At 42.4% G+C, this 23,042-nt stretch overlaps 1 protein-coding gene across 2 annotated transcripts; it reads left to right on the plus strand.

Moving 5' to 3' along the window:
• GPNMB (glycoprotein nmb) lies at positions 1-21,494 on the plus strand. 2 transcript variants are annotated; one of them, XM_080974811.1, is made up of 11 exons: positions 1-202; positions 5,909-6,061; positions 7,738-7,881; positions 8,650-8,832; positions 10,086-10,244; positions 10,502-10,807; positions 12,174-12,308; positions 14,490-14,592; positions 15,246-15,448; positions 16,889-16,982; positions 18,309-21,494. In XM_080974811.1, the coding sequence occupies exons 1-11, from the start codon at positions 124-126 to the stop codon at positions 18,460-18,462; spliced, it is 1,713 nt and encodes a 570-aa protein (XP_080830937.1). In that variant the 5' UTR covers positions 1-123; the 3' UTR covers positions 18,463-21,494. The 2 variants fall into 2 exon arrangements, with proteins under 2 accessions (XP_080830937.1, XP_080830936.1); XM_080974810.1 differs by having other exon boundaries at positions 3-202; positions 10,502-10,825; positions 12,177-12,308.
• Positions 21,495-23,042: the final 1,548 nt, after the last annotated feature.

Consider the following 23,042-nt stretch of genomic DNA (forward strand, 5'->3'; position numbering starts at 1 on the left):
ATCAGAAGGGAGGAGGGCAGCAGGCAAACTTTATTCCCAGTTCTGTTCTGAAGAGGTTTGGAGAAACAGCAGGCTAATCCATGCAAGTTCTGTGCTTGTGAGTCCAGCTGTGCATTTCCAGTTATGAAGGGGGCCTGCCTCTTCTTCCTCCTTGGATACCTGCTTGCGGCTGAAGGAGTTCAATCTGCTGCGGCCACCAGACGTGAGTGCCTTGCTCCCCTTCTCTATGCTCCCTAGTACAGCAAAAATATTACTCCCAATAGCCCTGTTCTTACATCTTTAAGAACAGGTTGATCTGTAGGAATAACAAGTGAAGCCCGGAGGTAAGTTGAAGCATCCAGATCAAGATGCTAGCAGCACAAGATCAAGGGTCAGGGCGAATGGGGGCATCACCCATTTGCAGAGATGGAGTTTTAGAAAAGATGGTGATGCTTTCACCATCACTAGACCTGAGCTATACCCACCTACTTGGGGGTATCGATGAGCTCAGTGTGGTTACTTCTGAGAGGGTAAGTATAGGACTGAACGATTGCATTCCATATTCAAGATCACTTAGTCCAGATTAGAGTGGCTGGGGAAACCCAGCCAGATGGGCGAGGTATAAATTAAAAAAATAATTGTTGTTTTTGTTGTTTTTAACCTCTATTAACTTTTAATCAATTACTCTGGGTAATGAGAATTTCCGCTTCCTTTCCAATGCTTTCTTACAGGGGGCAGGGGTTCTGATTCATACTTTTGAATTTGGAATACAGGAGGGGAATTAACCCTTCTGAATTAATTAACATGGAGTGTGAAGTCTGCATGTGGCATGAGCACGATTTTATTTCTGAAACTGTGCTCTCCAGACTTCATCAAACGTTGCTGGACTGGATAAGTGATGGCATTTTGGTTGGTTGCAGAGCTATACACTGCATACCAACTCTCTCTGCCTCCTGTAGCAACAGAGATTGAGAGAGACAACGCTTCTCTTGACTCCTCCTCCTCTTTGCAGCAGGGCTCCAGTGGACCCCTCACTCAGTGATGTCCCTTAGGGACTGATTGCATACTACATACTCATGCATGTAACCACTTGTTTTATTCTTGATGTAGTTCAGCCATTTACAGAATCATAAAATTGTAGAATTGGAAGGACCCTGGGGATCATCTATCCCAACCCCCTACAATGCAGGAATATGCAGCTGTCCCATGTGGGGAAAGATCCCACAACCTTGGCATTATCAGCACCATGCTTTAGCCAGCTGAGCTATCCAGGCATGCTGCTTAATGCCATCATTTCTAAGCAGCATATGATAAGGTTGCCAAATGGGATACCACTTATATAAAGTCATGCCCCAGCAGCATTCTTCTGAAAATGAAAAAAAGAAAGAAAGAAAAGAGGAGGATGTTAAAATAGCAGAGGGGTTGCACTGCTTTTTCCGCTCCAGTTTCTCTCCCCCCCCCCCCCATGTGTGAGGGTGCAAGCACACACTTTGAACTTGGAGTAGAGAGGATCCCTTGGGGGGGGGGAATTTTGTATCTGTGAAATTGGAAGAGGGGAGAAAGCAGAGCAGCCCCCTCTCCTGCCACTTCTGCTTTAAAACAATTGTTGGGGCATTGTTGCACACCTTAGTCCCTAACATGTCACTTGCCCCTTGGGGATATGGATGAGTGGAAGAAAGATTTGAGCAAGCTCTGCACACAAAATACAGCCATAGTTAATATAGGAGCGCAGGGACGATATGACTTCAAATTTCCTTCTCTGTCGACTCCACCTCTCATGTTCAGGGTTGATTCACTTGTCTGGCCCTGATAAGAGAGACTGGGGATTTATCTGCACTTTAGTGTTTTAATATGAAACCAGACGTGTGGAACGCAGGGCCTATAGGAACAAGATACAGCTTTGCATGGTGCAAGAGCAAACATCATTTCCCTCTTTCTGCACATGGGGAGCTCAGGATATGGAGAAGGGCTCAGTGGTAGAGGATCTGCTCTGCATGCAGGTCCCAGGTTTGATCCCAGGGATCTCAAGGCAGGGCTGAGAGAATCCCCTGTCTGAAACCCAGTCACTGTAGACAGTACGGAGGTAGAGGAGCCTGTGGTCTGACTCAGTATAAAGCTGCTTTTCTGTTCTCAAAACCTAGGGTATTATTAAGTGTGCAATGTGAGCATATTGGGAAATCGACACGAGCTGGGTGCTCTGTGCCCTGCAGGTCTTATTGATGCCAGTAACACCGATTCAGCTCTCTTCTGGGGCATACAGCAGCCATGGGGAAGGGGGAATCTCAACTTGGGACCATGACCAGGACAGAGTTCAATCCTCCCTCTGTCCACACCATGGTCCCAGTCTGGGTTGATCTCTCCTGTGGTTGCTATTGATAAAAAACACACCCCACTACATAGCCACATATGAAGCTTCCAGATACTGGTTCAGACCATTGGCTCATCTAGTTTAGTGTTGTTTACATTGACTGCCAGCAGCTCTCTTGGGTTTCAGACTGGGTCCTATCCCAGCCCTACCTGAAGATGCTGGGGATTAAGTCTGGGGCCTTCTGCAGTCAAAGCAGATGCTCTCCAACTGAGCTACAGCCCTTTCCCCAAGGTGACCAGGAGGGGATTGTGAATGTGCATATGGGTTGTGCACGCTGAATGCCATGCCTAGTTTGACCATCAGATGTGCAGGAGGAACGTGCTCAGACCTTCTGCAAAATCTGTATGCTCCTCCTGTGTCCTCTGAAACCCTGAACATCAAATGATTCCTATCTCTCTGAACCAGGGCTGTGTCGAGGGAGCACAAAGAGCTCTTAAGTTTGCTGTTTTCTCTCAAAAGGCAGCCCATATGCTTGGAGCAGAGAGGCGAGTCCAGGAGGGCGAGAACAGTTCTCAGCCCAGCCTCAGTTCTAGGATTGTTTAATTTGACGATCATGAGATCAATCAGACTTTCTTCCAGGAAAGAGCACAAAGGGCTGGGCTTATGAGTTGCAAGCTCAAGATCACTTGACACAGTTGGGGTGTCTGCTACCTCCCACTCTCCATCTTAAGACCCTTAGCCACATCTCTCTCTCTCTCTCTCTCTCTCTCTCTCTCTCTCTCTCTCCCAAACACTGATATATACAGCCATCTAGACTGATGTAGCATTCTAAAGAACTTGAACCTTGCATACCACTTTTTAAAATGCTATTTTAAGGTTGGCCTACTAGAGCTTGACCTACTTTCTTTTCATGGCCCAACATGGCCGCTATGACTGTTCTCCAGTTATGGATTTCACTAGGGGCTGCCACACAGGATGCATGCATGGGGTTCTTAGTCCAGGGCTGGGGGTCTTGTAAGGTGTAGGGGAGCACCACACCTCTGTAAATCATGAGCCAGGTGTGAGTTGGCACATTGCTGCCAATGAGATGTCAAAGCCAGGCTAGCTAAGTAAAAATATGATTGTAAATGAATAAATAAATTCCCGACCATTCCAGTTGGGGAAGTGATTCTAATCCACATTAGTGATTGTGAATACAAAACCAAGTAGAATGGCAATTGCTTCAGGTGAAAATAATTTGGAGTTATGCATTGCATAGAGTCAGAACTTGCAACCCTTTCTGAACTATTCACCGTAATGTTGGCTGTTTTGATGAACAAAGTCTCTCTTCATCTGGTAGCAATTTATGCTTGCTCTTTCATAACAAGAGGGAAAAACTGTCATAGGCATTCTTTCCTTGTTGTTGAGGCTGACACAAATGTGATCACTGTACGAAGTGTCTTGAAGTTCGCTAGAAATGAGCACAATCTTTAAAGGAATTTTTCTACGGCATTCATCCACTAGGCCAGATGATGTGATTAAGAATTTCATTTATAATAAGCGATATTTTTATACCAGTAAAGTAAAAAATCCTATTATTTGACTCTTATGCATTTTTCAAGTGGAGGGGGGAGTGGGTAATGAAGTGGTGGTGAAGTGGAGTTCAGACAGCCTTGAGCTAATGATTTGGTAAGTCATATGTGGAAACTCAGTGAGGAAAATGTAAGCGCAAAATTCTGCACCCCCCCCAAAAAAAGGCTTGCTTTTGGACTGCCCTTAGGGAAGTATTTAATAATACTAGCCCTACTCAGAGTTGACACACTGAAAGTAATAGACATGACTAACACAGGTTCATTAATTTCAATAAGTCTACTCTGAATAGGACATCATAGTATATAATCCTTAAGGACCAACATGAAGCAGAAACATTTTGTGAAGTCTCCACAAATAAATCAGTGATGTGTGTCACCATCATTGATTTCAGGGGCTCATGTTTGTTTAAACCTTTATCACAGGGGAAATTTTTTTGGACTGGTGGGACAGATATTTATCTCCCCCCACACCCCATGGGCCAACCTTGGCAGCCAGGGGTCCCACCAACCTATCACAATCAATCAATTTGGTAGGGAATTTGTTTCACCTTTGCATTCCTCACAGGAAAGGAACTGATGAAGCTGTTCCGTCCACAACTCCCCACACATCAGCTGATGAGTTTAGACTTCAGTTCTCCTTTCTGCAGGGGGCTCCTCCATCAGCACATTCCCCGAACAGAAGGAACTGGCAAAGCAGCACCAACTCTACCCCTTGACCATTAGGTGATGTCACCTAGTGACACCGGATGATTGACGGGTAGGCAAGGGGAAATGTCCTTGCAGACCAGATTGGTGGGCCAAGATTGGCTCATATGCTAGAGGTGCCCCATTCCCCATTTAGAAGAACCAAAGAATCACTAGGTCGTAAGAACTTCCCACATTTTGAGTTTAGCACCACATTGTATCAGAAGCTCTGGAAGTTAAAAACATCTACCAAAAGCTTTTACAATAATGGGAACTTTTTGAAACCTGAATGAAAATGCAAAGCAGTTGAGCGGAAGGCAGGAACATGCAGCAATCCCATCATATGATGCGCAATTATGATCTTCCACAAGGTGTAGCCTTAGAAATGTCCTGGCTCCTGGCTCAGATTCTACTTTTAACAAGTGTGTTCTTGTTCCACTGCAATGCACAATTAAGGCAGGCTGTTGATTAATTAAGCCATCTCCAGTAACATGACAGGTAAGTCATTCCTTAAAGACCTGTGGCAGGGATGTGAAAAGGATTTCTCAACTCTTTACCAGCCCTGCTCACATGAAGCAAGATTTTTTTATTTTATTTTTGCACAGAAATGTCTGTTCCATCCTTCTTGTGCACTACTCAGAGGGGCTTATGAAAATGTAAAATGAAACCAAACCAGAGGGTATGCACTAGCACCCCTGCAAACTCACCACTTTGTGATTGTAGCGCATGTAAACAATACATTGCAAGCAAAGGTGACAAGGAGAGTTTGTGTCATGGTATGAGAACCTGATGGCTCAGTTTGTTCAATCATGGTGCTGATAGTACCAAGGTTGCGGGTTCAATCCCCGTATGGGACAGCTGCATATTCCTGTATTGCAGGGGGTTGGACTAAATGATCTTCAGCGTCCCTTCCAACTCTACAATTCTATGAATGTGAGCTGCTGTTGTGCTTCCTATGATTTCACTTCCTATGATTTCGCAGTTATGTAAACATGGACACATGTCAAACATGCATTCTTTAAACTTCTAAATATAATTTTGTAATGTTCCTTCAAACATCCAGCTGCAATTGGTTTGCATGCAACTGTTACTCATTTACAACCCCAAAAAAACATTTGTAGAGTGTTCTTGAGAAAGCAAAGATGAGCATTATAGAATGTTCATTCATTCCCCTCTGCATTTACAGAAGTCCTTTTTAGCCTTTGAACATACCACAGGCAAAGGAAAAACCTCAGAGAGTTATAGCTTAGACATGTGCTTTCTTCGCAATGTTTTGTTATGGGGTTTGCCTTGGCAGTTCAGTGTATGTCAAATAAGCCAAAGGGACTGTGCTAACGCTTTCTCCCTTGTTAACCCTTCTTTCTAGAATTTCGAGATGTGATGAGTCGAGGAAGGGCACCTTCTCACGGCAAGTTCCATAGGGGGATAAGCAGCTGGTCCTCCGATCACAACAACTGGAATGACAAGCTTTACCCATATTGGGAAGAAGGAGATCCCAGATGGAAAGACTGCTGGAAAGGTAAAACATGAAAGATCAGTTGGCTCAATGGGAGGAGATGCAGGGTCAGTATGTAATAATGTTGATGAAACATTGCAAATAGGAACAAGGTCAGAACGGTATTTTTGTTCTGCATTTAACATTTAAAATGGCTCTTATTTTTATGCCAACACTTAGGAATATAGGAAGCCGCCTCATAACTTTTCAGATTTAAAACCTGTTTGTATTTGTGAAAATATTATTTATTGTCATTTCTGAATTATCTAGTCTCTTAGCTTAATAGTGGTGTTTCCCCTTCCATTTTTGGTGCCATACGCAATTGCTTTCTTTAATTTTCTGAATATCTTTTAGAATTCCCAGTGGGTTAACAATCTAGTCCTCTTCACAGGGAACTCTGAGAATTGTAGCTTTGTGAGGGAAATTGGGATCTCCTAACAACTCTCAGCACCTTATGAAGCTACAACCTTGATTTCTGAAAGGAGCCAGACTTGAGAGCTGACAGATCTGTCCAGGGAGCAACTTTAGAACAGGGGAGCACAAATGAAAAAGACCTCTGACAATTAGTGAATCAGACTGAATTTTGTGGGAGAGACTGAGCAGACTCTACCACTCTCATTTGAAATAAAAGTATAAGTTGTTATACTGTTGGTATTTGTGTTGGACCTTCTTCGCCAACTGAGTTTGCACAGCGACATGGGGTGATGGAATAAAAACTTGCCCGCAATATATTTGCTTACTTTATTTTTCAATAATCAAACAACTGCAAAACACCCCTTCTCAACAGCATTCCATAACAGTATTCCAATAAAAGTAGACACTACACCACTTGATCAACTTACATACAGTTTTCAAATAATCAATTACCCTATCACATCGCTGCATTCAGTGCAGCAGGTAAACTTCCCCTGCTAATTAGCTAAATTGTTAAGATACCACAGGTGTGCTGAATTGTCAAGAGCTCACAGATGTGCTCCCATGCAGGTTATAATTACAAACACACCGCTGAGTAGCACCATCGACCACATCAATATTAAGAAAACCCAACAATTTGATGCCATGCAAAATATAAAAACAATACATACACATATACATGTTGTGTTTGCGGTTATTATTAGCGGACTGCATCTATATGTGGTGGTCATGTTCTATTATTCAAACATTTTGAATCCATTCAGAGACATTGGAGGTATTAAGAGAATAACGAGATGTAAGTGTTCCTTAGGTCTTTAAATAATGCTATTAGGAAAATAGTTATCTGAGCATATTGAAATCATATTGCTCAATAGTTTCAGACTAACACCTGCAAAATTGATTATTGCAAAAGACGCAATAAATGCAAGACACCTACATGCAGATAACAGATAAGTGGAGGCTGGCAATTAACATAACAAAACAAACTGCAGTGCAACTGAATTCTAAACCTGTGATATTATGCTGCTTTATTTGAATATAAATTAATGCAATTAAATAACATTCTGAAAAGGGGGGGGGAGTCTGTTCCATGTTACAGTGTAGTTTTGAAGATCAGCAATGAATAAGAAATGTTTTGGAAATATCCTGCATAATGTACAGGGTTGCCTATGAGGATAAAATGGAGTGGGGATGCGGGGAGAAAACATTGCATGCTACTTTGAAATCCTATATGAAACGCGAGATATAACCGGAAGCGATAAACAAATGCATCTTGACTTCCTCAGGGGGAAGGGTTGTGGCCAGTCTGACCAGTGACAGTCCAGCTCTGGTGGGATCCAATGTGTCTTTTAATGTGATCCTCAAGTTTCCCAGATGTCAAAGAGAAGATAATGACAGCAATATAATATACGATCAACACTGCATCAACGGCAAGTAATGAAAGTACCTGCGTATGCTAGGAGTGTGAATGGTTCTCAGGCTTTGCCCTGCGTCTTGTATCTGTACACTTTCAAAAATTCTATTCTGTACAAAAAAAGCAAAGTGACAGAGCCTCTGTGGCTTGGTGGTGGTCCTGATGGGGCTCATTGAGATTTACGGACATTGTACTTTGACTCCAGTGGGATGGGAGACCCTGGTGATAGGCAGACATATTCCTGATGTACCAGGAAAGTTCTTTACTTCTCCACCTTTTTCAATTTCTTACATGATACGTGGGATAGCTGACATGATATGTTTGCTGGGAGTGACTTGTGGGACGCACCGCTCATAACAGAGGAGATTTCCTTGGTTATAATTATGATGCTTCCTTGAAGTACTGTATTTACTTTACAAAAGTTTGATGGGAGTTTTGTGGCATTGCAAGCCACAAATCCAAGTTCATATAAATGCCAGGTCGCTGTTTTAGTCCATAGACAAGTGCAGTGCTGTCCTATGCATGCTTACTCAGAAATAAAGCCTGCTGTGTTCAGCTACACAGCAGCAGATAAAACGTTTTGTGTGTGTTTTGAGTGCAATATACAATGTGACACTAGGTGGCAGTGGTGAGCCTTATGGAAAATTCAATGTATTTTTAAAAACACTTTTTAAAAAAAGCATTTTCAAAGCGGTTTTTATATGTGTCTAGATTCCACCTGAGTCTTTACTGACTTGGCTGAAAAGGTTGCCTTCATTTCATTTTTCCTTTCCTTTGCTTCAAGGTTCTTCTGATTATGCAAATCTTCCCGACCTGTATGTTTACAACTGGACTCAGTGGATTGACGATTGTGACGGGCAGAATTGCTCTCATAACAGTAGTCACAATGTGTTTCCAGATGGCAGACCTTTCCCTCGCCACAAAGACTGGAGGAGGAGAAACTTCATCTATGTGTTTCACACTCTCGGTCAGTCCTAAAAATGCACCTTTAGCTTACCGTATTATTACTAATAATTAGTAGTACTTGTTGTTACTAAGAGTATTTGTTACTTCTAATATTAGTACTTGTTGCTACTAATAAAATCATAACAATAATTATTTAGCTTTAAAAAGAAGACACTTGAGATGCTTTATAAACTTCTTTACATATAAAGAAAGACCTATATGAGATAATGTGGTCCTCATGTGAGAGGACAGTCAGTTCAGAGCTGCTGTGAGACTACAGAAGCTGTTTTGTTGACTTTTCTGAATTTCGGAAGTCAGACACCTTTTTTCAAATGCAGTCTCTCCTGAGTGGATTTACGGTTTATAGGAGAACGGCTCAATATGGCAGGCATTTAAACAACTCTGGGAAAGCAGGATATATACAATTATGATATGTGTTTGTAATTAGGAAGTGTTTTGATACTGTGCGTTTTTAATGGCCGTAAGAGTTTCATATTTAAGTTAGGATTGCTGACTTGAAATGCTGTTTCTGTTTTATTTTCTTTTAACTTTAGATGTTTAGTTTTAAAACTTGTCCTTCATATTGTATATGCTGCCTTGGGAAGGTGTTTATATTTTGTAAGGTGATCTGTCTATTAAATAATAAGAATAAGAATAGAGTTGTTTCTTGTCTGTTTCGATCTTGTTGGTGAGAGATAATAAAGTTATTTTCTAGCTCCCCTTGGTATGTCCTCTTATGCCTTCCATGATATGAGTAGTGATTGTGCAACAGAAAACAATGGGGAGGGATCCTAATTCAGTGGTGGAGCATCCATTTTGCACCTCTTGGTAGTCAGTGCCAGTATTGGTTTATTCAGGTTTGTACAGTCACTGTGAGACTGTCTTGGGCTTTTAAGTGCAAGTGGATAGAACGTTGATGTTGGATGGAGGGAACCTGTGCCAAAGTCATGCTCCCTCCGTCATGAACTTAAATGAGTGACCTTGGTTTAATCTCCATCTCTCCCCTATCTCATTCCAAAGAGCTGTGGAGGTAAAATGGCAAAACCACCACATACATTTCCCTGACCTCTGCGTAATAATGATTGGAACAAATGCAATCCCTTTTTAGAACTGTTTTCAGAAAGTTTTATTGATTTATTTACTAACATGTGGGAAAGGATAAGTGTGTTTACCTACTCGAGTGAAATGGGTGCCTATGTTCAAAAGGAAAAAAATTGCAAGCCTGACCAGTTCCACAGTGATAATCCTTTTTTTCATATTTCCCCCTTTTCACAGGCCAGTATTATCAAACGACGGGAGGTTCTTCAGCTATGGTGTCCATCAACACAACAAATATCACACTTGGCAATCAAATTATGGAATTATCAGTTTATAGGCGAAATTATCGATCATTTCAACCAGTAGCCACAGCAAATGTTGTTTATGTCGTAACAGGTAAGTGGGTAGGTTAAATAAATAATAACTTAGCAAACCTGAACGGTTTAAATAACATAGTACAAGAGTGTTTTAACTGTATTGTGTGCATGTAAACTTTGTATACCACAACAAACACTGGTTTGTGCGACGACCTCTCCTAAATATGAGATCTTCGTCGAATTTTGTTACCTCTATGGTTTTTCAGTTCCCAGGGATTACCTATCTTGAGTCCAGCTACAATCTCATCCTTTTGCTTGACTTCATTTTCTATGCAGATAAAATCCCTTTCTATGTGAACATGACTCAGAAGAATGATCGCAACGCCTCAGACTACATTTTCATCAAGGATATCCCTATTACATTTGATGTCCAGATTCACGATCCTAGCCACTACCTGAACCGCTCTGCTATTTCCTACCGCTGGAATTTTGGAGATGGCAGCGGCTTATTTGTTTCCAACAGTTCTGTTCAGATGCACACATATAAACTTCTGGGAAATTTCAGCCTTGACTTGTCTGTCCACGCTCTTATACCTGCCCCTTGTGGACCACCAACACCTCTTCCACCAACACCTCTTCCACCAACACCTCTTCCACCAGGTAAGAGGCCGTGGCTCCAGGCTAAGTTGAAATAAATCAAAAGGGTTCATTATATGGAATAGTTGACCAGACAATTTTTCATGATAATAATGAGCATATTGGTTAACAAAGAATTGTGGCATACTTACGGTGTTCCCCTTTCTTACAGGAGTGCTGGAAGGGAATAGTTGAAGTAGGCCATTGGCATTTCAATGTCCTAGGACAAATGCTTTTAATATATAGTATTAAGACCAATAGTCTTAAAGTGGCTTCTTTCACTCTCTCTACATTATGCAGCACCAGAGCTACAAAAATAAAGTAAAGTAAAGTAAAGTAAAGTAAAATAAAATAAAATAAAATAATAATGATGGTATTGCTTTTGCTGCATTAATTTCTACTTTTCCTCCCAGGAGCTCAAGGCAGTGCACATGGTGCTTTTTATCCACACAAGAAACCCTTGAGCTAGATTAGTCTGAGAGTGAGAGTAAATGTCCCAAGATCAGCCAGTGATCTCTGTGGCTTAGTAGGGATTTGAACCTGGGTCTCCCTGGTCCTAGACCAACACTCCAAACACACTGGCTCTCTGCTTGTAAGTTTACAGACTTGTAAGTTTACAGGGTCTAGATGCAAGTGAAGAAAGAAGAGGAAGAGAGGGTGTACGCAAAACTAGGGACCAGCAAGAAATAAAGCTGGGGAAACATGTGAAGAAGTAAGACTTTCAGGATTTTTTTAAGTATGGCAAGCTCGACCAAGAGAGATATTGGGGGAGAAATTATAAATAGAAGGTGTAATAAGATATGTAAAAGAATGGATTCAGAAAAGCGAAGGCCAAGAGGACAAATATTTAGTTATTTATTAAAATGTATATTCTGAAAAATACGAGGCATTACACTTACTTCTGTAAAACAAGAAAATCCTTAATAAAATATTAGGGGGGGGGAAAGTATATTCTGCCCATCACCTAAGGTTACAAGGTGGGTTACACAACATCAAGCGATGTACACCTTAAATACAATAATAAATGCATAATTAAATCAGCATCACCATAGAGATTATGTTATACATACAAACCTTCTAGATAAGGCAAACTCTTTCTGTACAGTAAATGGTATATATAAAAAAACTCTGTCGGTCATCCAACCCCCAAGGCTAAAAAAAACAGGTGTAATAAGTGTTTTACTTGCTTTTGCTTAATTGTGTGAAATACACAAATCCAGTTGATATCTGGCCATAACATGTCCGATTGGAATTTATGGGAGCTAAGCAAGAGTGCAAGACTTGGAGGCGTTCCAGATAAATTCTGCTTGTTATGCTCAAAATCTTTTGCTAAAAGTGCAAATACATTAACTCATTTCCCTTTCCCTTGTTTCAGTAACTACCCCGCTGCCTTCGAATGTAACTCCCAGCTTCAATAGTTTAACAGAGGTGCCAACAGGACAGTCTCCTGTCGAAGGATGCCATATTGCTCGATCTGGACCTTATAAAGCATCTCTCTTCATTGCAGGTATGCATCTACAACCGTAAGGAAATAATGTGGTTTGATAGGTAATAAAGGGAATTCGTTTGAACTTGTGCATGTCATTAAAGTGGCTTTTCTGAAGCTGCTCTTGCTGGCTGGCTGCTGTTTCGTTTTGCTCAAGAGACAAATTTCGGAAGAGTACCAATAAAGAATATCAATAGCTGGCAACTAGTGGCAACTGGCGGTGCAGAAGGCCAGGAGGCCAACTGTAGATGGAGCCAGAGCCAAGGACAGGCAGAACCAACCCATTCTGCTTTTATCCCCATCCTCCTCCCTGCTGAGTTATACAAGAGCAACACTAAGACTAAGGAGGAGGAAGGTGTCAGCCAGGACAGCCAGGGAGGCGAGGTCTGGCTGAAGGCAGACTGAGGTTGGTGGGGCAGTGCCCCATTTGTCCTAACGGACCAGTCTCCACTGTTGACAAGATCAACTCTCTTATTTTTGCAGGTCAAGTTCATAGCTGTCAACTTTCCCCTTTGCTTGCGAGGAATCCTATTTGGAGTAAGAGAATTTCCCTTAAAAAGGGGGAAATGTTGACAGCTATGATCAGGTTGCATGCAGCAGACATTGTGGGTTGGATCCAAAAATCCCCCTCTGTGAACTGAAGGAGGCCTCTTCCAACAGGAGGGCCTGAGGAAGAGATTCCTTCTGCCCAACAACAAATCCCATTCACAGGGGGGAATCTTTGAATCCAATTCAATGAAGTAATGTTTTTCGACCTTTACCAAACATAAAAGGTAAAGGTAAAGGGACCCCTGACCATTAGGTCCAGTCGTGATCGACTCTAGGGTTGCAGCAGTCATCTCGCTTTATTGGCCGAGGGAGCCAGCATACAGCTTCTGGGTCATGTGGCCAGCATGACTAAGCCGCTTCTGGCGAACCAGAGCAGCACACGGAAACACTGTTTACCTTCCCGCCAGAGTGGTACCTATTTATCTACTTACACTTTGACGTGCTTTCGAACTGCTAGGTTGGCAGGAGCTGGGACCGAGCAACGGGAGCTCACCCTGTTACGGGGATTCGAACTGCTGACCGGCAAGTCCTAGGCTCTGTGGTTTAACATACTCACCTGTAAATGTTTTTTCTTGGTTAGGAGATGGTCTGTGAAGTCTCTCCACCTTTCTTGGGTGTCCCCTATACACACCCGCTGCTCCAACATCTCTGCAATGCTATTATTTCATTTTGTGACGTTGATGCAGCTGTTCCTCATCACCTCTCTGGTGGTGTAGTTTTCTCAGGCTAGGAAGTCCTTCTTCCAATGATATTGTTGACAGCCCATTGGTTTCAACAGGACTTACATCTAATTTAGGAGTGCTTAAGGCTGCAAGCTTAAGCTACCATTCCAAACAGATGGCTATGAAAATCCTGTAGAAGAGATCAGCCAGGAAATATATATTAAAGCAGTTGTAAATGCTCAGCACCCACTTTTCAGAATAACTTACTTTGCAATATCTAGCGTAGAAAATTCTAATGTGGTTTGCCTGTGCAGATTTCTGGTTTTCTGCAAATCAAAGGGGTTGCAGGTGGGGAAATATAGTTCAGGAGTACTCTGAAAATAGTTACAAGCATAGCTGGGGAAGAAATTAATGCACGGAAGAACCAGTGGGTGTGCGAAGGGGAGCGGCAGAAACTGATGATAAGATCTGCCCACTCCAAAACACTGGAGCAAATAGTCTGTGATCCCAAGTGGAGCACTTTGCAGCCCCATTTCCCACAGTTTATTGGATTATCCTTCTATGGTAAGCCTGAATTCACAAGGGGAAAACATCTAGACTGGTGTTGTGAGGGTAGTACCATGTGGACTACGCAAATAAAATGGGAACACAAACAGTTGCAAACACACAGTGAACTCTGGTGCGGACCATCCCAAAGTGTCTGGAGTACTGAGGTGCCTTAAAAATGTTAATTTCAAGAACAGCAGGAATCTAATACAATGGTCAAAACGAAATAAGTTGCAATGCATTTCCATACTCTTTTGAATTGTGTATCCGCTATGACAAAATGTAGGTGAGCTCTATTTGCAAGCAGCCTTCGGATCCAATTAAGATCATTCTAAAACAATTCATTCTCTACATTTCCAAATGGGATTTTTTATTTTTTTATTTTTGCTGTCAAAGTTCTTGTCTCAGCAATTCTGACATTTTGCCAATTTGTTTCTTCGGCCAGAGGGGATCCTTGGGGTCAATATTATCCAAATGACAAGTGTCCAGGTGGCAACTACTCAGGTTGAGAACTCCATGGTTGATTTTGTGGTAACCTGTCAAGGGAGGTAAGTGCTTTCGTTAATTCTGATAACTCTGCTTCTTGTAAAACTTAGACCATGGAGTGCTACAGACATTTAAGTTGTTCCGTTGCAGCAGCGCTCATCTTAGCTCACTGAGCTTCTTGCTGATAAAGTGGTATTGCTGAGGATGGTCCACGGAGCAGATGTTCCGGGTCTTTTGTGATAGTCACCAGATCTCTGGCCTCTTTCCCTCTGTGTTTATAGGGCAGTGTTGGTGAGACCCACTCACCATCTTAGTCTCCCAGAGGCATATATAGGGATAAATTAGCATGTGCAAATTTTATAAAGATTTGTTTCAGGAGCCCATGCTCCAAGTTCTTAAAGCAGCTAACAGTGTCCCTGCTCACATAAAAACCTTGCATCAGGATTTATAAAAAGGCTGGTTCACCAAGGTTTGTGAATTGTTGTTTTCTGTTAGCCTTTGGCGAATAATGCTTTCATTTGGTCCCGATTTTTGTACTTTACTGCTTTTTATTGTGTTGTGTTGGTTTTAAAGATATATTTTAAGATAAATCCATCTGAACATAACTTTCACAGAAAGGCAGAACAGAAGTGTGATAAACGTGTTGACTTCTGCGAAATGAAAACTGATGAAAAGTCCATAATTTCATCCATCTTTCTTTCTTTCCGCGCCCTAGTCTTCCTACAGATGCCTGCACAATAATTGCTGACCCCACCTGCCAGGTGTTACAGAGTGAGGCATGTGACCCTGTTGACATAGATGAGTGCCTGCTGACCATAAGACGGACCTTTAACGAATCCGGAACCTATTGTGTGAACATTACACTGGGTGATGCAGCGAGCCTGGCTCTCACAAGCACTTTGATATCCATCAATGGAGGTGAGTCCTGGCTGAACATCTGCATTCATTTGCGGTCAGCACCTTGTGGCTCATGAAGTGTGGTGGAGTTGTCCCATAGCTGCTGGTTGTCAGGACAGGATGGAGGCAGGCAGTGGCAAGGTCAGGACTGTGCAGTTGCATTGACAAGAGTGCAGGATTGGTGTCACATGCAGGGCCGGCTCTAACGTTAGTCAGGTGGCTGCCTCAGGCAACTAATTGTGGATGCCCTGAAAGATCAGGAAATGCTTTGTTATTTAATGTATTATTATTATAACTATATAACCAAGGAGAGAGAGGTGCTTGTGGGATTTTCAGCCTCAGTGGTCAAAATAACTTGGCTGGGTAAAGGTAAAGGAGCCCTGGACAGTTAAGTCCAGTCAAAGGCAACTATGGGGTGTGGCGCTCATCTCACTTCAGGCTGAGGGAGCTGGTGTTTGTCTGCAGACAGCTTTCCAAGTCATGTGGCCAGCATGACGAAACTGCTTCTGGCGCCACGGGACACCGTGATGAGTGCCAGAGCACACGGAAATGCTGTTTACGTTCCTGATGCAGTGGTACCTATTTATCTACTTGCGTTGGTATGCTTTTGAACTGCTAGGTTAGCAGGAGCTGGGACAGAGCAACCGGAGCTCACCCCGTTGCGCAGATTCAAATTGCCGACTTTCTGATCGGCAAATCCAAGAGGCTCAGTGGATTAGACCACAGCACCACCTGCTCCCTACGACTTGGCTGAACTAAGGTACAGTGGTACCTCAGGTTAAGTACTTAATTCGTTCCGGAGGTCCGTACTTAACCTGAAACTGTTCTTAACCTGAAGCACCACTTTAGCTAATGGGGCCTCCTGCTGCTGCCGCGCCGGCGGAGCACGATTTTTGTTCTCAACCTGAAGCAAAGTTCTTAACCTGAAGTACTATTTCTGGGTTCCTCCCACTGCCGCTGTGTGATTTCTGTTCTCATCCTGAAGCAAAGTTCTTAACCCAAGGTACTATTTCTGGGTTAGCGGAGTATGTAACCTGAAGCATATGTAACCTGAAGCGTATGTAACCTGAGGTACCACTGTACTGTGACTTGAAGGGGAGCACAAAATTATTTGGGCAGCTCTGGAATAAGACAGGCACCATTTCTCCATTCCAACAAAGAATGTGTGCTGTGTCTACAGCAGTTCCCATCAGCTGCAATGATGTCCAGTGTCAGTGGTAGCATTAGGCACATGTAGACTGCCGAGATATTTTATGCTGTAAGACAGTCTTTGTCAAGGTGGTGCCTTCCAGATGTTTTGAACTACAAATCCCCTCAGCCCCTGCCGGCACCATCATGCTGGCTAGGCTGATGGTAGTTGTAGCCCAAAACATCTGCATGGCACTAGGTTAGCGAAGGCTGCTATAACTCCAAGTTAAGGAGTGTGAACTAACATTATGGCCTTTAACTTTGTCATTCAAGCTGCAGGGTCATTTTCAAGGACAGCAGAAGGAGTTCTGCTTGCTTGCGGTTTCTTGGTGGTGTTTGTTGCCGTCGCGACTTTTTTCCTTTACAAGTAAGTTGCTTGGCCCAGACCTTAAAAACAGTGTCTGTTTATTTTACGATCTCCAACGCTCACCATTTTTAATGTTCACAAGGAACATTGACAATACAGATTGACCTGTTATATGATCTGAGGAGAAACCAGTGTTACCTTGGAAGGAGATTCCTGCAAGAGTACTGATTTCATTTTGTCTTATCTATGTATAAATTATATCCTGCTGTAAAGCCAATATTGGATCCCCTGGCAACTTGCATTTAAAATGCATAAAGGTACCATATATTAGGGATACATTGTGGTGTGGGCAACACTCTCTTCTTGACCTTGGAAGCTGAGGTCCACTTTCTGGTGGCATTGTGGTATTTGTTGGCACCTGGGGTGTGTGTGTGTATGTGTGCACAGTGCAGAGGGTGAACAGAACCTGCCGTGCCAGCAATGCTGCCAGGTGGGCATGCTGGGTGGGGGCAGAGCACGGAGGGTTCACAGAGCCTGCTTCATGGCCCAGCCCTTGCTACTGGAGCCGCACAATTCCACCTGCCCACCTATGCTAGGGGGAGCCCGGTTGGCCAACGTGGCCCTTGATGGGTGAATCCCTCTGACACTTTTAGAAGACATCTGAAGGCAGCCCTGTTTAGGGAAGCTTTTAATGTTTGATGTATCACAGTATTTTAATATTCCAGATGGGCGGGGTATAAATAATAAATTATTATTATTATTATTATTATTATTATTATTATATGACACTGGCTGGAAGGCCATTCAGCAAGGGGGCTTGGGATCTGGTGGTGAGGCCAGGCCAGTCTCCAGGGCCCAGAGACTCCTGGCAGCATGCAGGGTGGGACGGGGACCCCTGCATGCGGACGTCTGGTTTGTGCCCCCACAAAATTGTGTGCCTTTGGTTCATGGATTGTTTTGAGAAGTGTGCATTACCAAAATGAATCCCTCCTCCACCCCTTGTCCTAATCTGATGCTCTATCCACTGCATCACATTGGATCACTTAAAAAAAGGGGGTTACAGAACAACACCAAATATAATTTTTCTCCTTCATGGTTTAGCCTATGGAAAGTATTTGCAGAGTAGTTTGTTGTTGCGTGAGAAGCACACCACAAGTCTTTCTAAGCATTAAATAGATTGTTTTATACACACACATTGACCAGTTTTTTCCCTGGCAAGAAGCTCTTCCACATGCCATAGAATTTTTCAAAATACTGACCTGGGCAGCAACATTTTGCACAGGAGAATAAAGTTTTGTTTGTTCTCATCCCAGCCACAGCACTGGCATAGCAATGCACCATGAAGGGAATACTTTTCAGTAAATTAATTTTGAAAATTCCTTCCAGGAGATATAAAGAATACAAGCCTATTGAAAGAAAAACTGGAGACGAGGCCAGTAACGAAGGACTGAGTGTTTATTTCAACAATGTCAAGGCTGTCCTCTTCCCGGCAAACAATGAGAGACATCCTCTGCTGAAAAATAAGCCAGGAATTGTTTAACTCTTCAGTATAATCACTTATATTTGTATGCATTTGGGGATTTGCATTGAACTGTCATTCAATGGAAGAATACCTAAGTGTTAAAATCAGGATTTATGTGGTAAGCTTGCAGTACAATAGAATGGCTGGTGTTGTGTTGACTTGTCTTAGAAGGTTAAAATGGCATCTCATGGAGAAATTGATCATACATTTTGCTTGCTTATGTTCTTGGATCTGCTACGGTATATTAGCTAATAAATCATTTAAGGTTGATACGGTTTCCTAGACTAGTTACTCCTCCTGAGTATCGCTAAGTGTCTTCTTGGCAGAAAGATTTTCTCCAAAGAATTTAAGCTTAGGCTGAAATCCTAGCAAGTCAAGTCCCACCAAACTTGAGGGAGCTTGCTTTGGGGTAAACATGCAGAGGATCATGCTGTTAAATTGGAATTTCCCTAGTTCTCTAATTAGTGATTAGAGTGGCTGCTTTGAAAATTATAATAGGTACCTAAGAAATGATCAGCATGTAGCATCACTTACCCCAATGGCTTCAGATGTATAGTAGACATACCCAATATACTCTCCACCAGTTGAGCAACTTGCAGTTACATGACTGCTCTTGGTTCTGTTTCCTCTGCCTACTATATTCCTTATACTTGAGCTATATGAGAGCAGGATCTTCCTTGTGCACCCAAAGGAGCAGTAGGCAATGTGCACTGAAATATCCATGGCTCTGCTCCCTTGGGATGTGTTTGCGTGGGACTGTTTTTGAGTAGTCTACATGCCCCTAGGTCTTTAGGCCACACTAGTCCCCACTTCTCTGCTCAGCAGAATATGCCATGTGGTGTTGACATGGAGTGATCCTACACGGCTCTATGGTGTGTTTTTTTACTAGACAGCTTTCCTGAACACCTGTGGTTTCATGGCAAAGCACTTAGCGGAAAGTGTGAGAAGTTCTCTTAGAAATGTGCCCTAGCACAGAGATATATTTACACGATTTCAGTCTGAAACCAGAGGACAAAGCAAGGCTTCCCTGGTGCTGCTTGCTTTTATGCAGTAATTATGTTATGCTATCCATCAAGCTGGAAAACTCACACTAGCACACAGGACAAGTTGATTCTAGTACTACATAATCTGAGTTTAGCAATGCTGGAAATACGCAGACTTTGAAAATAAGCAATATATTTGGCTGAAAACTGCAGCAAGGAGGGTAGCACAATAGGCACAGTAGGATTTATGAAATACTGTTTTGCAATATGCCATTTATAATGCAGGAAGTTCTGAAGCCAACTATATAAATTTATATGGTTGGCTTCAGAACTTTCTGCATCTTACAGCTTATTCCACTAAAGAAAATTATGTGGAACTATCTGCCTGCCTTTCTGGAAAATGCACAAAGGGCTTTTGACTAAATCTGTTCAGTATAAATCTGCTTTATTTTGATTCACAGTTATTTGGCTGCTTAGGTATCTGCCTGATCCTGCAGATTGTGTAGAATACTTTGCTCCACTCATGTCCACACAGGGCTGCTGAAGACATTTTATATCTGAGGCCAAGCCCTCATCTCAACTACTGGGATGAAGGGAGCACACAAAGGTTGTCGAAGGATTTGGGAACTTCAGGATAGAAGGAAGGAGGAAAGCCTTTTCTTTATTCCTTTGTCTGCTTCCCCTCTTCTCTGTAAATCATTGAGATGGGACAGGGAGGAAGAAAGGAGGACCAAAAATATGTGTCCTCTCCCCCTTCCCTTTCCCATCTCACAGTTTTTCCAGGTGTTAAAAACAAGGCCATAGCACCCAAAGTTGGAGGCAATCACTTTGCACTGCCTCACAGCACCTGTTCCCAACCAGTTTAATCTTTGCAGTGGTGTTTATGATATAGGCAAGATAGTGTCCTCTTTGATAGCGATGGTTTCCCTGCAGGAATATGCACAGTGAGCGCTAGATGCAAAGAAGCACAGTTCTCCTGTAACTTTAATAACGGTGTAGTTATCATGGCACTGTGGATGTTATGTGATCTTAAGAGTATAGTCATGCAGGCAATTTAAGGTTAACAATGGTGTATTATTGTTTTCATCCCACACAACTGCTGTTTTGCAGCACATGACTCATATGCCACCACACTGGTGTAAACATCTTTTACTAATAGTAGGTGCAGCATAGTGGCAAGAGACTCAGCTGTGAATCTGGAAGACCCTAGTTTGCACCATCTCTTTTGCAATGCATTAAGTAGCTTGAAGCAATATAGTGGCTTACAAGGTTGTTGTTCAAAATGCAGCTAGATAACGCATGCTAAGCGCGCTATAGAAGTGTTAAGTATTACTGCTCCTAAATTACTAATGGCACGGAACTGGAATGCTGGACGAATGTTTACCTGAATGTTGTTCAATAAATCTTCAGTATTGCAAAGGACGGTTTAGCTGTGTAAAGTCTGCATGACCCAATGGTGGTTCTAAACAGAGGTAGCCCCGCTGAAATTAAAATGTCACATACAGTGCACTCCTATATGTCTGCTCAGATCAGAAGTCTCACTTAGTTAAATGGGGCATACTCCCTGGTAAGTGTGCAGTCTTAATATAGTATGATGGGTCTACAAGCGTTACAGGATAAGTATATTTTAAAGCTTTGGAAGTATGAATTAGTATTATAAACTTTTATTTTTCTATCTTGTAGAAGTGCACATACTTTTATACAAAAGGCTAGGAAGAGGAGGAAGTGTAAAAATTATAGTTTTAATGTCATGGAAGAAATTGTAAGTTGAATGTGTCTTGCCTTACACTGAAACATCACTATTTCAGTCTGAGACAAGAAATAATAAGAATGATTTGCCCCACTTATTGCAACTCTGTTAAGTTGGAGTAGAAAGCTACACTATTATAGTTTGGGTTCTGTCTTTTATAACCTACCATTTCCTGGCATGACTTAGAAATGTAGTATTGTTGATATTTTAGTCTATGGAGATCCTTGCAAAATCTTACAGGTTCCTTGCAAAGAGAAAATGTATGTTTTCTGTATTTTCCTCTTGCAACTCTCAATAAAGGTATTGATTTTATCTAATATATTGTTCTGATTTTATTAAAGTCCTTTGCTATATTATCCAAGACCAAAATGCTCTATATCAATCCCTGTCTGAAGACAATCTGCTTTTGTGACTTCTTTTGCTCCCCCCCCCTCAATGGGGAAGAAGTAATATACATATCAAAGGACTTCTATTCTCTACATAGGGCCTCTTCATGGGCTACAAATGCAGGAATCTTTTGCCCAGTGTGGGGCTCGAACTCACAACCCTGAGATTAAGAGTCTTATTCTCTACCAACTGAGATATGTTGGTATCAGGTGCCACAAGTCCTACTCCAGCCTTTTTGTCACTTGACTCCCCCCCCCCCATTAACATAAGGTACCATGCTGCTCAGGGACGCGGGTGGCGCTGTGGGTTAAACCACAGAGCCTAGGACTTGCTGATTAGAAGGTCAGAGGTTCGAATCCCCGCGACGGGGTGAGCTCCCATTGTTCGGTCCCAGCTCCTGCCCACCTAGCAGTTCGAAAGCACGTCAAGTGCAAGTAGATAAATAGGTACCGCTCTGGTGGGAAGGTAAATGGCATCTTGGTGCACTGCTCTGGTTTGCCAGAAGCGGCTTAGTCATGCTGGCCACATGACCCGGAAGCTGTGTGCTGGCTCCCTCGGCCAATAAAGCGAGATGAGCGCCGCAACCCCAGAGTCGTCCATGACTGGACCTAATGGTCAGGGATCCCTTTACCTTACCATGCTGCTCACTGCATGTTCATAGGTTGCTTCCCATTGGAAAGATCCTCTGATGGGGATGGCAAGGGAAAGTTTGGGATCTGGCTCCTTCAGTGCATTTAACACAATAGAGAAGTGTTGTTAGAGGCCAAAAGAATCAGGGTGATTTTGATTCCCATATATCAGCTGTGTGTAAACAGGAGTGCTGTTAATATTGAACCTCATATCGCTCACACTTACTTATAGACAGGCTATGTCACAGATAGTTGAGGCCCTGGTAATGCATTCAATGATTCAGTTCTTTAACAATGTCCCTGCTCAATTCCACACACCCCACATGACTGATATATGCATGGAACACCTTACTGCTTTTATTGGAGTTGATAAATGCCATTTTATCATAGAAACCAATAAAACATGGTAAAAATAAATGTCACAAGCTTTATTGTTGCTGGAGCTGCAGCAGGCTTAAGAGGGCTACCCCTCTAAAGATACTGGAAATGAATCAGTTGTATGAGGTTTTATCCTCCGCTGGGAGTTGCGTGTGGGTTGACATAACTCAATACAGTGTTAGCATCGTAAAATTATCATGTATCTAAAGTTCTTTATGGAAAATTTAAGCTTGAAAATAGTGCTCTGCAAAATGGAAATTTCCTCTTTTGGATTTTCAAAAATTGTGCACCTGGGTTTTATTACTTTATTCCTTATTCCATTATGACCAGTTGATACCTCAGCCTTGAACATGTGACTTAGTTGTATATAGGTGCGTGCTACACAATAAAAACATGGCCCTTGTGCTCATGTCCTACTCACAGGCTTCCTATAGGCATTATGCTGGCCGCTATGAGCTCAGGATGCTGGGC

This window comes from Podarcis pityusensis (assembly GCF_964106645.2).
Source record: "Podarcis pityusensis genome assembly, chromosome: 12".
Lineage (NCBI taxonomy): Eukaryota > Metazoa > Chordata > Lepidosauria > Squamata > Lacertidae > Podarcis > Podarcis pityusensis.

What these genes read in the sequence shown, in the direction of transcription:
- GPNMB (XM_080974810.1), top strand. Translation starts at nt 124, where the DNA reads ATGAAGGGGGCCTGCCTCTTCTTCCTCCTTGGATACCTGCTTGCGGCT. An exon ending in ACCAACACCTCTTCCACCAG is followed by an intron (nt 10,826 to 12,176) that starts GTAAGAGGCCGT and finishes CCCTTGTTTCAG; the next exon opens with TAACTACCCCGCTGCCTTCG. An exon ending in GTGGTAACCTGTCAAGGGAG is followed by an intron (nt 14,593 to 15,245) that starts GTAAGTGCTTTC and finishes TCCGCGCCCTAG; the next exon opens with TCTTCCTACAGATGCCTGCA.